The 12,759-nt window shown below is 61.1% G+C and overlaps 6 protein-coding genes across 6 annotated transcripts in view; 4 read left to right on the top strand and 2 right to left on the bottom strand.

Annotated features, from left to right (window-relative positions):
• Positions 1-16: 16 nt before the first annotated feature.
• On the top strand, positions 17-3,793 carry RHTO_03044 (beta-mannosidase, glycoside hydrolase family 2 protein; the record flags this gene model as incomplete). The annotated part of the gene is made up of 18 exons (XM_016416716.1): positions 17-244; positions 332-482; positions 541-589; positions 678-886; positions 949-1,003; positions 1,056-1,320; positions 1,372-1,662; positions 1,730-1,896; positions 1,974-2,023; positions 2,104-2,114; positions 2,185-2,321; positions 2,381-2,460; positions 2,518-2,619; positions 2,676-2,878; positions 2,936-2,989; positions 3,049-3,434; positions 3,488-3,723; positions 3,780-3,793. The coding sequence occupies 18 exons, from the start codon at positions 17-19 to the stop codon at positions 3,791-3,793; spliced, it is 2,688 nt and encodes an 895-aa protein (XP_016276435.1).
• Positions 3,794-3,881: 88 nt separating this feature from the next.
• On the bottom strand, positions 3,882-7,348 carry RHTO_03045 (phospholipase A-2-activating protein; the record flags this gene model as incomplete). Its single annotated transcript, XM_016416717.1, has 14 exons — positions 3,882-4,010; positions 4,068-4,127; positions 4,185-4,257; positions 4,316-4,845; positions 4,904-4,965; positions 5,023-5,404; positions 5,460-5,583; positions 5,656-5,693; positions 5,778-5,890; positions 5,949-6,148; positions 6,243-6,396; positions 6,460-6,572; positions 6,683-6,869; positions 7,000-7,348. The coding sequence occupies 14 exons, from the start codon at positions 7,346-7,348 to the stop codon at positions 3,882-3,884; spliced, it is 2,514 nt and encodes an 837-aa protein (XP_016276436.1).
• A 259-nt stretch (positions 7,349-7,607) lies between these two features.
• RHTO_03046 (fructose-1,6-bisphosphatase I) lies at positions 7,608-9,132 on the bottom strand (the record flags this gene model as incomplete). The annotated part of the gene is made up of 7 exons (XM_016416718.1): positions 7,608-7,757; positions 7,822-7,968; positions 8,040-8,174; positions 8,239-8,379; positions 8,453-8,708; positions 8,809-8,933; positions 9,073-9,132. The coding sequence occupies 7 exons, from the start codon at positions 9,130-9,132 to the stop codon at positions 7,608-7,610; spliced, it is 1,014 nt and encodes a 337-aa protein (XP_016276437.1).
• Positions 9,133-9,656: 524 nt separating this feature from the next.
• RHTO_03047 (fumarylacetoacetate hydrolase family protein) lies at positions 9,657-10,834 on the top strand (the record flags this gene model as incomplete). The annotated part of the gene is made up of 6 exons (XM_016416719.1): positions 9,657-9,698; positions 9,767-9,923; positions 9,986-10,197; positions 10,282-10,365; positions 10,504-10,621; positions 10,692-10,834. 6 exons carry the CDS (start codon positions 9,657-9,659, stop codon positions 10,832-10,834), a joined length of 756 nt encoding a protein of 251 aa, XP_016276438.1.
• A 222-nt stretch (positions 10,835-11,056) lies between these two features.
• RHTO_03048 (uncharacterized protein) lies at positions 11,057-11,575 on the top strand (the record flags this gene model as incomplete). The annotated part of the gene is made up of 4 exons (XM_016416720.1): positions 11,057-11,211; positions 11,274-11,335; positions 11,399-11,463; positions 11,525-11,575. The coding sequence occupies 4 exons, from the start codon at positions 11,057-11,059 to the stop codon at positions 11,573-11,575; spliced, it is 333 nt and encodes a 110-aa protein (XP_016276439.1).
• A 385-nt stretch (positions 11,576-11,960) lies between these two features.
• The window catches only part of RHTO_03049 (phosphoglycerate mutase), a gene marked incomplete at both ends in the record, with an annotated part of 1,220 nt that continues 421 nt past the window's right edge, over positions 11,961-12,759 (top strand). The window contains 6 exons of the mRNA XM_016416721.1: positions 11,961-11,990; positions 12,075-12,089; positions 12,150-12,302; positions 12,367-12,441; positions 12,504-12,521; positions 12,581-12,759. The exon at positions 12,581-12,759 is cut by the window's right edge and continues 59 nt beyond it. Of these exons, the coding sequence (XP_016276440.1) occupies positions 11,961-11,990; positions 12,075-12,089; positions 12,150-12,302; positions 12,367-12,441; positions 12,504-12,521; positions 12,581-12,759 (470 nt within the window). The remainder of the gene's footprint in view (positions 11,991-12,074; positions 12,090-12,149; positions 12,303-12,366; positions 12,442-12,503; positions 12,522-12,580) is intronic.

Raw genomic sequence — 12,759 nt, forward strand, 5'->3', positions numbered from 1 at the left:
ACACTCGCTGGGCTCGATGAGGGTGCAAAGCTTGTCTTCCCCGCTCTTGTGGTCCTGGCGTCAAGCTCCCAGCACTCACGACGCCTCCCTCTCGCTCTCCTCCTCTTCATCGGCTCCTCAGCAACTCTCGCTCTCCCAGCATGTGGACGGCTTCCGACCTGTCGCGCACTTTCCGAGCGTCATTCACGAGGAGCTACTGGCGGTGGGAGAGATCTCTGATCCGTTTTTGAGGCGTAATGAGGAGGTACGCTTCCTCGCCCCCACATCTCAACCGTCGAGGAGGAGGTGGGAGCCAGAACGAGCTGACTAGCGAGTACGTGTACCGTCGCAGGCCGTGCAATGGGTCGGCGAAGCAGACTGGATCTACCGCTGCGACTTCGAGGTCGAGCGGCTGCCGAAGAAGCGCTCGAAAGAGGGCGAGGGCGAGGAGGAGAGGGCTGACTTGGTGTTCGAGGGTCTCGATACGTTCGCGACGGTGTACTGTGAGTCGAGATCGAGCGGGCAGACGGATTGATCGCTAATACGGAAGTGATCTCGCAGTGAACGGCGACAAGATCCTCGAGGCCGACAACATGTTCCGTGAATGGCGGTGAGTCGTCGCTTGAGGCTTCACACTTCGTATGCACCATGTGAGTCTGCTGCAGACGTTGATGTGGCAGCCCGTGGACCATCCACAGTGTCCCGCTTCGATGCTCGCAACTCCGCCACGGCCGCAACTTGCTGTACATCGTCTTTCACTCAGCGTTCCGTCGCGGTCGCGAGCTGCAGATGCAGATCCTCGGCCGGAACAAGTCATGGCCGGCTTGGAACGGCGATCCTAGTCGGCTGTTCGTGCGAAAGGCGCAGTATCACTATGGCTGGGATTGGGGACCGACGCTCATGACGGGTGCGAGGCGCCAAGTCGAGCACACAGATCTGCTTAGACGCTGACACACTGCACCCGCGCAGCTGGACCTTGGCGACCTGTGCGGCTCGAGATCTACCGTTCCCGCATCGTCGACTTGTCGGTCTCCTCCCTTGCTTTCCGCTGAGCGAAGCTGATCTCCACCTCTCAGCTACCCTCGAGCGAGCGTCTCAGCCACCCTCGAGCCCACTCTCTCGCTCAGCTGGCAAGTCGCCGACGCGAACGACAACCTCGTCTGCGTGACTCGCCTGCTTTCTCCCAGCGGCGACATCCTCCGCAAGACCGATCATTCAGCGAATCTTTGCCCCGACGAGCAGCGCGAATGGCGGTTCGCGGAAGGCGAGGTGGAGCTGTGGTGGCCTGCTGGACTGGGCGAGCAGCCTTTGTATGAGGTCGGTGTCGATTTGGTCGACTTGGTGCGTTCTTCTCATCCCTTCCAGATAGAGAGACTGATATTCTCGCGAAAGACGACCGGCGAGGTCCTCGATTCGGTCACGCGCCATGTCGGCTTCCGTCGACTCCGCGTCGTTCGCAAATCTCTCCACCCTCCTCAGCCCGGTCACACCTTCCTCTTCGAAGTCAACAACGTCCCCTTCTTCGTCGGCGGCAGCAACTGGATCCCCATTGACTCGATCTTAACGCGGGCGACGAAGGATCGGTACCGGAAATGGCTCGACTTGGCGAGGGCGGGCAACCAGAAGATGGTGCGAGTGTGGGGTGGAGGCATCTACGAGGACGAGGCGTTCTACAAGCTCTGCGTGCGTTTCTCGACTCGTCGTGTACGGCTTGAGCCGAACGCAGCACTGATCCCGACGCGTTCACCAGGACGAGCTTGGCTTGCTCGTCTGGCAGGACTTTATGTTCGCCTGCGGAGCGTATCCGGCGCAGGTCGACGATTTTCGCGCGAACGTCGAAGCGGAAGTCGAGGCTGTCGTCAAGCGTCTGCGGGCGCACCCTTCGCTCGCCATCTTTGCCGGCAATAACGAGGACTAGTGCGCTGATTTCACTCGCTCGTGCTGTATGCTGCCAACGAGGGCTCCGCTAACAGGACACCGTTGCGGTCTCGCAGCCAGATCGCAGAAGCGGAAAAGCTCGAGTATGACCCGAAGGACGAGAAGGGTACGTCTCGTTCCGGTCACCGCCTAAGCATACTGCTGACGGTGTATCATACGCTCTTCTTCCACCTTCGTCACCTACAGGGAACTGGTTGGTGCGCTCGACTTTCAGCAAGCTTGAGAAGGTCGACTCACCTGCTCTTCGCTTGTCCTTCGCTGCCGCAGCGCACCAACTTTCCCGCTCGCGAGCTGTACGAACGGGTTTTCCCGCGCATCGTCAAGGAGCACAGCGAGACGTTCTACTGGCCAGGCAGTCCTTGGGGCGGCAACTCGACCCGGGATCAAACGGAAGGTGATGTGCAGTGCGTCTCCTCCTTCTCTCAAGGCTCAAAAGCCTCCTTGCTAAACTTACTCGCCGCAGCGTCTGGGACGTCTGGCACGGCAGCCAGCTCCCCTACCAGGAGTACGGCCAGCTAAGCGGTCGCTTCGTCTCCGAGTTCGGTAAGCACTGTCCTTTCGCCTCCGCTTCACCACGGGCTGATTCGCTGGGGAGTGCAGGCATGCAAGGCGCGCCCGACATTCGTACAGTCGACGCCTTCCTCGCCAGCGACACCTCGGAACGCTTCGCGCAGTCGAGGACGATGGACGCGCATAACAAAGGTGCGCTCGCTCGAGTGCCGTTGCAGACTAGGCAGCTCAATATCTTCGTACTGCAGCCGCTGGTCACGAGCGTCGTCTCGCAACCTACATCACGGAGAACATCCGGGCCGGCACCTCGCTCGAAGACTACGTCTACGCTACGCAGTTCGTCCAAGCCGAGGCCGTCTACGACGCGTTCAGTTCGTGGCGTCGCAAGTTCCGCGGCGGCGTCGAAGGTGCCGACTGCGCAGGAGCGCTGGTGTGGCAGCTGAACGATGTCGTGAGTTTGCAGCTTCTCCCGCCTGCAAAGCATCATGCTGATCTGGGCTTCTTGCAGTGGCCTTGCACGAGCTGGTCGATTGTCGACTACTACTTACGACCGAAACCTGCCGTGCGTTCTCTCTTCCAGTAGCGGCTCTCCTTCCGACTTGACCTGTCTCAACGTTGCAGTACTTCACGATGAAGCGCGCTCTCGCACCGCTCGCCCTCGGCGGACGCCGCTTCACTAGCAAGACCTTCCCTGACCCGACGTCCGCCGACGACTTTGTCGAGAAAACCCATGTCGAGTTCTGGGTCACCAGCTCCGAACTCGAGCCTCGCGAGGTGGAGATCAAGGTCGCCGGATACGAGCTCTCGACCGGGAAACGACTCGCATCAGGTCGGATGCTCTACGAGCGGTGGACGCAGGTCATCGGCCCGAACAAGGCGACCGAGTTGAGGCGCTTCACCATTTCGAACGACTGGAACGACGCGAAGTCCGCGGTGGTCGTTTTCGGCTGGCTGTGTGACGTTGAGACGGGAGAGACGCTGTCGAGGTTGTCTCTGTGGCCGGAACCGTGCGAACCGAGTTTACTCTGAACTGGACTTCGGCTGACTCGCGATCCCGCAGGTTCAAGTACCTCACTTTCCCCTCAAAAGCCAACGTCGATATCAAGATCTCCCTCGTCCGGCACGGTCTGGACACCGGCGAGATCCGCATCAGCGCCCAGCGGCCGGTCAAAGGCCTCGTCCTCACGCTCGACCCCGAAGCTCAGCTCGACGACAACTTCCTCGACCTGGCGCCAGGAGACGAGCAGGTGGTGAAGGTCAAGGGCCTAGCAAAAGGGACGAAGGTGTCGTGGAGGCGTGAGTTGCACGGCTGTCGACTGGACGAGGCGGGACTGACGCTTGCTTTCTCGCAGACCTCGGCGATTGAAGCATCCCTTTGCATCGAAACTCTTGTGACGTAGACACTCAAAGCGCATCTAGCATTGCGAGAACGATTCGTGAAGCCCATGCACGCCCTAGAGCAGCTCCGCCGCGAGAGTCTTGATCCTCGGCTCCGACAGACGCTGCGCCGCCTCCTTCGCTGCCGCCTTGTACCGCGACGTCGCAGGCTCCGGAAGAACGGCGGCCGTGTCGAAGGAAACGAGCTGCACAGGTCTCGATCAGCAAGGAGCGAAGCGCTGCTTGGGGAGAAAGAGGCGCACCAAGTTGCCGAGCGCCATCATCGCGCGGTAAACCGCCTCACCATCCGTCTCCCTCAACATCTGAGCGTCGAGAGCGGGTCAGGAAGCGCAGGACGGGAATAAAGCCGAGCAACGCACCTCGACCGCAAGCTCCGCAATATCTTCCGCCGCCTTCGTATCGAGCTGCTTGTGCGTTGCAAGGACGGAAAAGCTGTCGACAAAGCCCGTCAGCGATGTTGCGAAGCATGTAAGATGGAAGCTCCACTCACTTGAGCAGTACCGTCGCGAACGCGACCTTGCCATTCTTGTTGAGCGCCTTCTGCCCGCCACGCCGCCTCAAGCCCGCAACGACATCCCTCGCCTCGCTCTGCATCGTCGCCTTGCCGACCATGGGCACGAAGACGTTCGCGAGCGCCCTGAGCGCAAGCATCGCGTTCGTCTCGCTCTCGGAGGGATCGGAGGCGGTCGAGAGGATGACGGGGAAGGAGCCGGGCGTAGGAGCGAAGAGGGAGAGTAGGCGCGCGAGGTCGAGAGCGGGGAAGCGCTGTTCGGGCGGCCAGGACGAGAGGAGCTTGTCGACGAGGGCGGTATCTGTCTCGGAGGGCGCCGCACCGGACGGAGAGGATGGGTTGGTCAATGCGACGAGGAGGTAGGCGATAAGGCGATCGAGTGCGGCAAAGTCGTCGGCTGACAGGGCGAGAGAGGCGGTGGAAGGGTTGGCGGCGAACTGCTCCGACAGCTGGGAGAGCTTGTTCCGCAAAGCGGGCAGGTTGGCTTGGGCAAAGGTGAGGAAGGAGCGCTGCAAACGCGTGGCGAATCAGCATCGTTCTGGAAATGGAGCTCCGGCTAGAACGTACATGAGGAAGGATGCCGCCGGCGCGAGGCATTGACGGAGCTGGCGCCGAGCTGCGACCGCCGCCTGAGGAAGAAAGCGTCAGCGATAGTCGTCGAGAGAGGCGAGAAAGGGGCGGCTCACCAGTGAACGGATCGCCGGAGAATCCGCTCGCCGAGGGTGCGGGAGCCGAAGACGGTCCCTGCGAGCGATAGCTGCTCGCGCCGGTGTACGGGTCCACGTTGCCGGTCGCTCCAAGTTTGACGCCGCCCGTGTTCTTCTCGATAAAGCTCGCAACCTCATCGAGGTAGCCGAGCGGAAGGTCGTTGGCGAAGAGGAAGCGCTGAGCGGCGGCGTAGGGGTTCTCTGCGGCGTTATAGGGGAGCTTGAGGATAGGCGCACCACCGCCGAGGTCGACGTCGAAGACGTAGTCGTACTCTTGGCCCTGGTACAGCTGCTTGCGGGACGAGCCGACGGCGTCCGTCACCTCGCCGACCTTCTGCCACGAGCGCGAGCCGGCCGACCACTGCGAGCGCAACGCGTTAGCAGTGTTCGCGGACGAACGACGACCGCACACGCACTTGATACGCCTCGACCGTTCCTCCAACCGTCTTGACCATCTTGACGTCGCCCTCCTTTTTGCCGGGCTGGTCGAGCGCTTCGGGCCCAGGCAAATCGCTCTTCTTCAGGTCGCCAATCTGCGAGCTGTGGAGCAGCATCGTCAGCACAAAGGTACGCTCCGAAAAGCCATCGCGGCGAACGACGAGCGGGACTTACGAATTCAGCGATGTCTTCGCAACCTGCTCCTCATAGTTCTGCGCGATTCCGAGGAGTCGGCAGATGCATCAGCACCAGCTCTCAAGCCAGGAGCGACAAGACTGCGAAGCCGCCGAACGCACCGCCAGCTCCTCCTGACTCGCAACTCGCTCCTCATTCCGCGTGTAGACGCGCACGAGCCCGTCCGAAGCGCCAGCAGCGATGTCACCGTTCGCCAGCACGCTCACGCACCACACTGCGTTACACAGCTCGTCAGCTTCGGCGCACAGGGACTGTGCGAGAAAGAGACTCACCCGAAACGGCCGGCACGACAATAGTTTGCTGGCACTCCCCGTCGCTCGCACGCCACACCCGCACCGTACGGTCCTCGCCGCCCGAGATGAGGCCGCCGCCGAGGTGGTCCGGGATGGCGGAGAGCGAGTAGACGAAGGAATCGTGGCCTGAGACGGTGTGGACGCATTCGCCCGTGAGGAGGGACCAGAGGCGGATCGAGCTGTGGAGAGAGAATTGTCAGTTGGTTCGAAGAGTACGAGCTGCGCAGACCCCGCAAAGAGGTCCGCCGAGCTAGCAGAGTTCGCACGACTCACCCATCGTTACTCCCGCTCGCGAACCAATCGCCTCCCTCTCCGCCACCCGCACTCTTGTCGAGCTTGGCGAGCGCGCGAACAGCCTGCGTGTGGCCCTTGAACGTCTTGACGAGCTTGTCGGCTTTGAAAAGACGGATCAGGTTGTCGGCGGCGCCTGTTTCCGCGCAAACTCGCTGTCAGCTTCGGGAAGAGAGACAACGAGGGCTAGAGAGCGCACCGGTGAGAACGAGGTCGTCTTCGGGCTCGTCGAGGGCAAGGACGGCCCAGACGCTCTGCTCGTGGCCTTTCAAGGTGTACGCGAGTTGCCAGTCCTTCCAGACTCGGGCGGTCCTGCATGGCGAGGATTAGATATCGTCAGCGGATATGGGCCGTAACAGGAGATAGGTTCAAACGCTACAGGGGCGTTGAGACCGCTCAGACGCCAGAACCGGACGACTCACTTGTCCCAACTCCCACTCACGATTCTCCTCCCGTCTTCACTGACATGCAACGCACAGACGTTTCCCTCGTGGCCAATTAGCGTGTGACTGGGCGAGTTGGACGAGTCGGAGGCGGAAGAAGGAGTGGAAGGGGAGGGAAGCGGCCAGGCGTGGACGAGCTTGTCTTGCCCGCCTGTGAGGAGGTAGCCTGTGCATCGAGGGAGCGTTAGCTTCCGATTCAGAGCCTAGCACGCCCTTGGGAGGCCATCAAGACCGTCCGCCAGCTTCGTGCAGCCCCACCTCGTCTCGCCAACGCTGAAGAACGAGCTCGTACGCACCTCCTTCAGCCCCGTCCATGCCAGGGATCCACTCGACAGCATTCACGAAGCCCTCGTGTCCCGCCGCGCTGTCCTGCCCTCCAAACACACTTCCCTCGCTCCATCCTCCTCCGACGCCCTTCATCCCCTCTGCCACGCCCTTCCGGATCCAACTCCTCGCAGTCCCATCGCGCGAAGAAGAGAACAGCACAGGGTTTAAAGCGTCGTAGCTCCCTGAGCTGGGAGCGCGAGATGGCGATGAGGCGTGTGGTCGTGGGGCGGACGAGAGCGCGCGCACGTCGGCGCCGTGGCCTGCGAGAGTCGATGAGAGGCGGTACTGCGGTGCTGGAGAGTCGTGTGAGGAAGCCATAGCTGGCTTGCGAGGCGTACGAGTGAGCAGTCAAGGCGAGAGAGCCTCGTCATCGGCCAAGTCCGCTCGCTTGCTTGGGCACAGCTGCTCACACTCGCTCGTAAGGGTTCTGACAGGGCACATCTTGGAGTTTTGCAGTGTCACTACATCACGGACGAAATCACATAGGGCGGGCGGGACCGGTCGAGGGAGAGCCGGGAAGACGAGGAGGGGAGAATGCACAGGCAAGTCTTGGGAGGCAGTCGGCGAGAGCGATCGATCACTTGAAGTACTTGAGGACGTCTTCGACGTCTTCCTTCGAGCCCATGAAAACGGGAGTACGCTGGTGGATGCTCGTCGGGACAATGTCGAGGATGCGCTCCTTGCCGGTTGTGGCCATGCCGCCCGCCTGTTCGAAGAGGAAAGCCATCTGCACACGCAATCAAGAGAAGCGTCAGGAACCATCCGAACAGAGGCGGTAGATGGGCACGCACCGGGAACGCCTCGTACAGCATGCGAAGCTTGCCGTCGCGCGACTTCTTGTCCGACGGGTACCCAAAGATGCCTCCGTAGAGCAAAGTCCGGTGGCAATCAGCCACCATCGAACCGATGTAACGAGCGCTGTAAGGCTTCCCGTTCGTCTGAAGTTGGGGGAAGAGAACCGTCGTCAGATGTCGTCTTGTCGTTCCGACGCGAGCGAATACTGACGCACCGGGTACTTGATGCTCTCCAGGTACTTGACGACCGGCTCGTCCCACCAGAGCGAGTTGCCCTCGTTGAAGGAGTAGATCTTGCCGCGGTCGGGAATGCGGATGTTGGGGTGCGTGAGGATGAACTCGCCGATGCCCTGCGGGTCTCGTCGCTCTCATCAATGACTTGTACATGACCGAGTAGGAGAGGCGCGGACTCACGTTGTCGAGGGTGTAGCCGTTGACGCCCTGGCCGGTCGAGATGACCAAGTTGGCGGAACTGCCGTACATGCAGTAGCCGGCGACCTGGAGCTCGGAGCCGGGACGGAGAACGTCCTCGACCTTGCCTTCGGAGTCGTCCGCCTGCGAGTGAAGCGAGGGATCAGTCTCAGTACCGTAGGAAGACGAAAGAACTGGGAGGAGAGCCCGAACGCACGCATTTGTAGACACCAAAGATGGTGCCGATGTTGACGCCGGCATCAATGTTGGACGATCCATCGAGCGGGTCAAACACGACGCAGTAGCGCCCGCGGTGCGCGGCGTCGATGATGATGGGGTCGTCGATTTCCTCCGAGACGAGGACGGCCGTCTTGCCCGAGGCGCGGAGCGAGTTGACCATGATGTCGTTCGAGAGGATGTCGAGCTTCTTCTGGTCCTCGCCCTGGACATTGGCGGATCCCGCGGCGCCGATCCTGCGGGCGGGTGAGGACGGACGGAGGTCAGAGAGCGCTCTTACAGCCTCGCTCTCGACGCTGCAAGCTCGAGAGCGTCGAGATGAATGAGCGAACGCACAGGTTGAGGAGTCCTGCGCGGCGGACGTTGGTCGAGATGAACTTGCAGGTCGTCTGGATGGCGGTGAGGAGCAGGGTCAAGTCGCCGGTGGCAATGGGGTGGCGCTGTTGTTGCGAGAGGACATGCTGTGTACAGTACGAGTATCCCGCGAGTCGAGCGAGGTGTCAGCGGGTTGAAACGAAGCGAGCGCAGGGCAGACTCGGGACGGAGCGCCAGTCCGGATGATGTCGATGGATGTGGGTTGGTTTGATGGGATGAGCTTACGGAGGTGAGGGTGATGATCTCAGTCTTGGGAGCGCCCTCGTCGAAGCCGGTGTGGGACATGGTGGGCTGTGTGTGGTGGGTGTCGGGTGTCGGGACAGGTGCGGGTGTGGAGCGGGTGGATGTTCGCTGCCGCTTCGAGGGGGGAGGCTGGGCAGTGAGGTGAGAGTGTGTGTGTACTGCGGTTGCCAGGGCTGTTCTGTATCGAGCGCAAGTGCAAGCAAGTGTGCGGGAGTTGAAGAGCGAAGGCGAGATGAAGCGGGCGTCGTCGGGTAACGACTCCGCTAATGGCACACCGTTGTAATCCAGATTACAACTCGGTTGTATTCATTACTGACGCAATAGCCTGGTGGGCCCCGGGTTAACTTAACTAGTCCACGCGCCCTCTTCTCGCGAGTCGCGGTCAACGTCAGCTGCTGTGCAAGGGTCGGTGTCGCCCACGAGCCAACTTCAAGCAACGAGCGAGCGAGCCAATCTCCGTGGACTTGAGCGGACTTGAACCGTCGGCAGCATCCCGCGGACCACTCCTCCCCTTGCGCGTCCCGCTACTCTCGCTGTGACTGTCAGCTTTGTACAGCTACGCCAGCATGTCCTCCATCGCAGCACAGTTCGCAACACGCGGCAAGAAGGCGCGTCCACTCGCTTGCCCCGTCCACCTCGCTCGCTCACCCTGGCTTCTCGTCGCTCAACTGCGCAGTGCGTCGCCATCGGGCGCAACTACGCAGCCCACATCAAAGAGCTCAACAACACCACTCCGAGCGAACCCTTCTTCTTCCTCAAGCCTACCACGTCCTACGCGCTGTCGGACGACGGAAAGGTCGAGATTCCCAAGGGCGTCGTCGTGCACCATGAGGGTGCGTTTGCGGCGAGTCTGTATGTGCCAGTGTGCCTGCTGACGTTAAAGCGATCCGTGCAGTCGAGTTGGGCGTCATCATTGGCAAGCGAGGACGTGACATTCCCGCCTCCAAGGCGCTCGACTACGTCGCAGGCTACGTACGCCGGCTCATCCCGCTCGTAAAGCCCTTCGTGACGCTGAATGTATCCTTGCAGACCCTCGCAATCGACTACACGGCCCGCAACGTCCAGGACGCGGTGAAAGCCAAGGGTCTCCCCTGGAGCGCGGCAAAGGTGCGGCGTTCATCTCTCGTCTCTTCTGCTCACGCTCGTTACCCGCAAGCAAGGCTGATCGAGAGTATCTTTCTTGCCGCGCAGGGCTTCGACACGTTCTGCCCCGTCGGACAGTTCATTCCCAAGGACAAGGTGCAGGACCCGCACAACCTGCGGCTGTGGTACAAGGTACGTTCCGCCAGTCTCACCTTTTCTTACTTTCTTGCATTACTGATGTTCTCCTGCCTTCCTTCCCTCTCTCTCCATCCACTTTCCGCTCCTGAACCTCCATCCACCCTCAACACGCCCAAACTATCACATTCGCAGATTAATGACTCAACGAAGCAAGACGACTCGACCAGCCTGATGCTTTACCGCATTCCCGACTTGATCGCCCACGTCTCGGGCATCATGACCCTCGAAGAAGGCGACTTGCTCCTCACCGGTCCGTCCCCTCCTTCCCTTTCCCCCTCCTCCTGCCTGCCTCTCTTCGGCGCTGACGCAGGGTGAAACAGGTACGCCCAAAGGTGTTGGACCCGTCGTGGCGGGAGACAAGATCACCGCGGGCTTGGAGACGCAGGAGGGAACGGTGCTCGATAGGTTGGAACACCTCGTCAAGGCCCGAGAGGGGGGTTACGAGTTCAAGGGGAATTTGTAGAGGGTGCGAGGGAGGATATGTGATGCATCTTGGGGCTTTTGGACGATGTGCGGGACTGTGAGGTTGCGGTTCGCAGGACGATCGAGGTTCGCCGTCGGAGCGAGGAACGAGCGTAGTCGGCGCACAAGTTCAGTCGCGCGCAAGTCCTCGGCCCCACCTCGTCGCCATCGACCTCTCACTCTCGCTCCTCTCGCATTCAGCAGGCGCCGCGAACGACGGAGCATGGACAGGAGCAGTGACAGGGACGGTGTGCCTGTACGTTCGCTCTCCTGTTCGAGAGGGAGGAGGAGACGGTCGCTCCGTCTCCGCTCGCACTCCTTCGCCTCGAGCTCGCTTGACGACTCGTTGTACCGTGCAGCACCAGTACTCGTCGCTCGGTACGTAGCCCACTCGAGCACTCCCCGGAGTCTGGGCTAACCTGGTGCCTTCTCTCCCGCAGAGTCGTCGCACTCCTCCTCCCTCGTCCTCCAGGGTCGCTCGCTCCGGCAGCCGATTCCTCTGGTGCGCCACGAGTTCTCTACTTGCTTCCGAGCATATTCTCACACGCACACTCGCGCTTCGCAGTCGAACGATCTGGTGCCAGCCAGTCGTCTCCTCAGACTAGACTGCAACGGTCTGCTCGCTTCCAGGTGAGCACGACTCGCATCGTGCTCAGCATCTACACCGTTCTGACGGTCTGCTCGCTTCCAGCGAACCCGCTTTCGAGGACCCACCATCCTTCCCCTGGCTCCGGCCTTGTAACACTTCCTTCTCGCTCTCGCCATGTACCACTTGGGATCATTCCCGTCGGCTCTCAAATAGACCCTCTACTCTCTTTCGTAGTATACCCGGCTCGCGCAATCTCAGGTCCCAGTTTCTCGCTATCTCTCTCGTTTCGAAGGATGAGCGGTTCCGCGACTGGAGGTCTGCGACACTGCTTGATTGGTTCTTCCAGCTCGTCCTTGAAAACGAGAAGAGCCTCATGCGCACTGCGACGCTTCAGAGCTTGCACAGGAAGCTATTACTCACGCCGCTCTCCGCCAACCCATACCTCCGCAGTCCGCACCGCCCCTCCCGCTCTTTCCGCCCGACTGCTCATTCGCTTCTTCTTCCGAGGCTCGTATAGACCGCTAGACCGCGCTAGAAGATGGCTAGAAAGACCGTCGTGACCATCATCGTGCGTCCGCTTCTCCATACCCTGCTGGCGGATCATCATCGCTCGCTGGTTCTGGGGGACTGACACACACTCTTGTCCGTTCAGCGACACGGCGAAACAGTGCGTACACACTCTCCTACCTTCCTCCCACGCGCGCACGCTAACCGCGTGCCCGTGCAGGACTACAACAAAGCCGGCATAGTCCAAGGGCACCTCGACGTCCCCCTCAACGCGGAAGGACTCGCCCAAGCATCCGTAACAGGTCGGTGGTTCGCGCAACAGCGGGTTAGGTTTGAGGAGGGGTGGTCGAGCGATCTTGCGAGGGCGAGGAAGGTGCGTAAATGAGGAGTGAGTGTGTGAGGGAGAGTGGAAGCTGATTGGATTGGGGTGCGGAAAGACGGCGGAGTTGATACTTGAGCAGCAGAGGGAGAAGGGGGTACAGCTGAGGCTGGACGAGCGGATACGCGAGCGGGTGAGTCTGCTTTCCTTCGCTGGAGCGGGAGGATGGAATTGACCTCGGAGTCTCCTTCGCAGCATCTCGGAAACTTGCAGGTGCGCTACTCGCTCGATTTCTCAGCCAACTCACGCTGATTCGCATTCACGCCGCGCAGGGCAAGCGGAGAGGCGAGCCCGGCACCGACCGCTCGACCGTCGAGCCTATACACACGCTTCGAGCGCGCCTATGGTCCTTCTGGGACTCGCTCTTCCCTCCCACCGGCCCTTCCGATTCTTCAGCTCCCTCATCGCTCTCTTCATCCGTCTCCTCCCTCGCCCCGCCCGCCCCGCCCTC

Source organism: Rhodotorula toruloides (assembly GCF_000320785.1).
Source record: "Rhodotorula toruloides NP11 unplaced genomic scaffold Scaffold2, whole genome shotgun sequence".
NCBI classification, from domain to species: domain Eukaryota; kingdom Fungi; phylum Basidiomycota; class Microbotryomycetes; order Sporidiobolales; family Sporidiobolaceae; genus Rhodotorula; species Rhodotorula toruloides.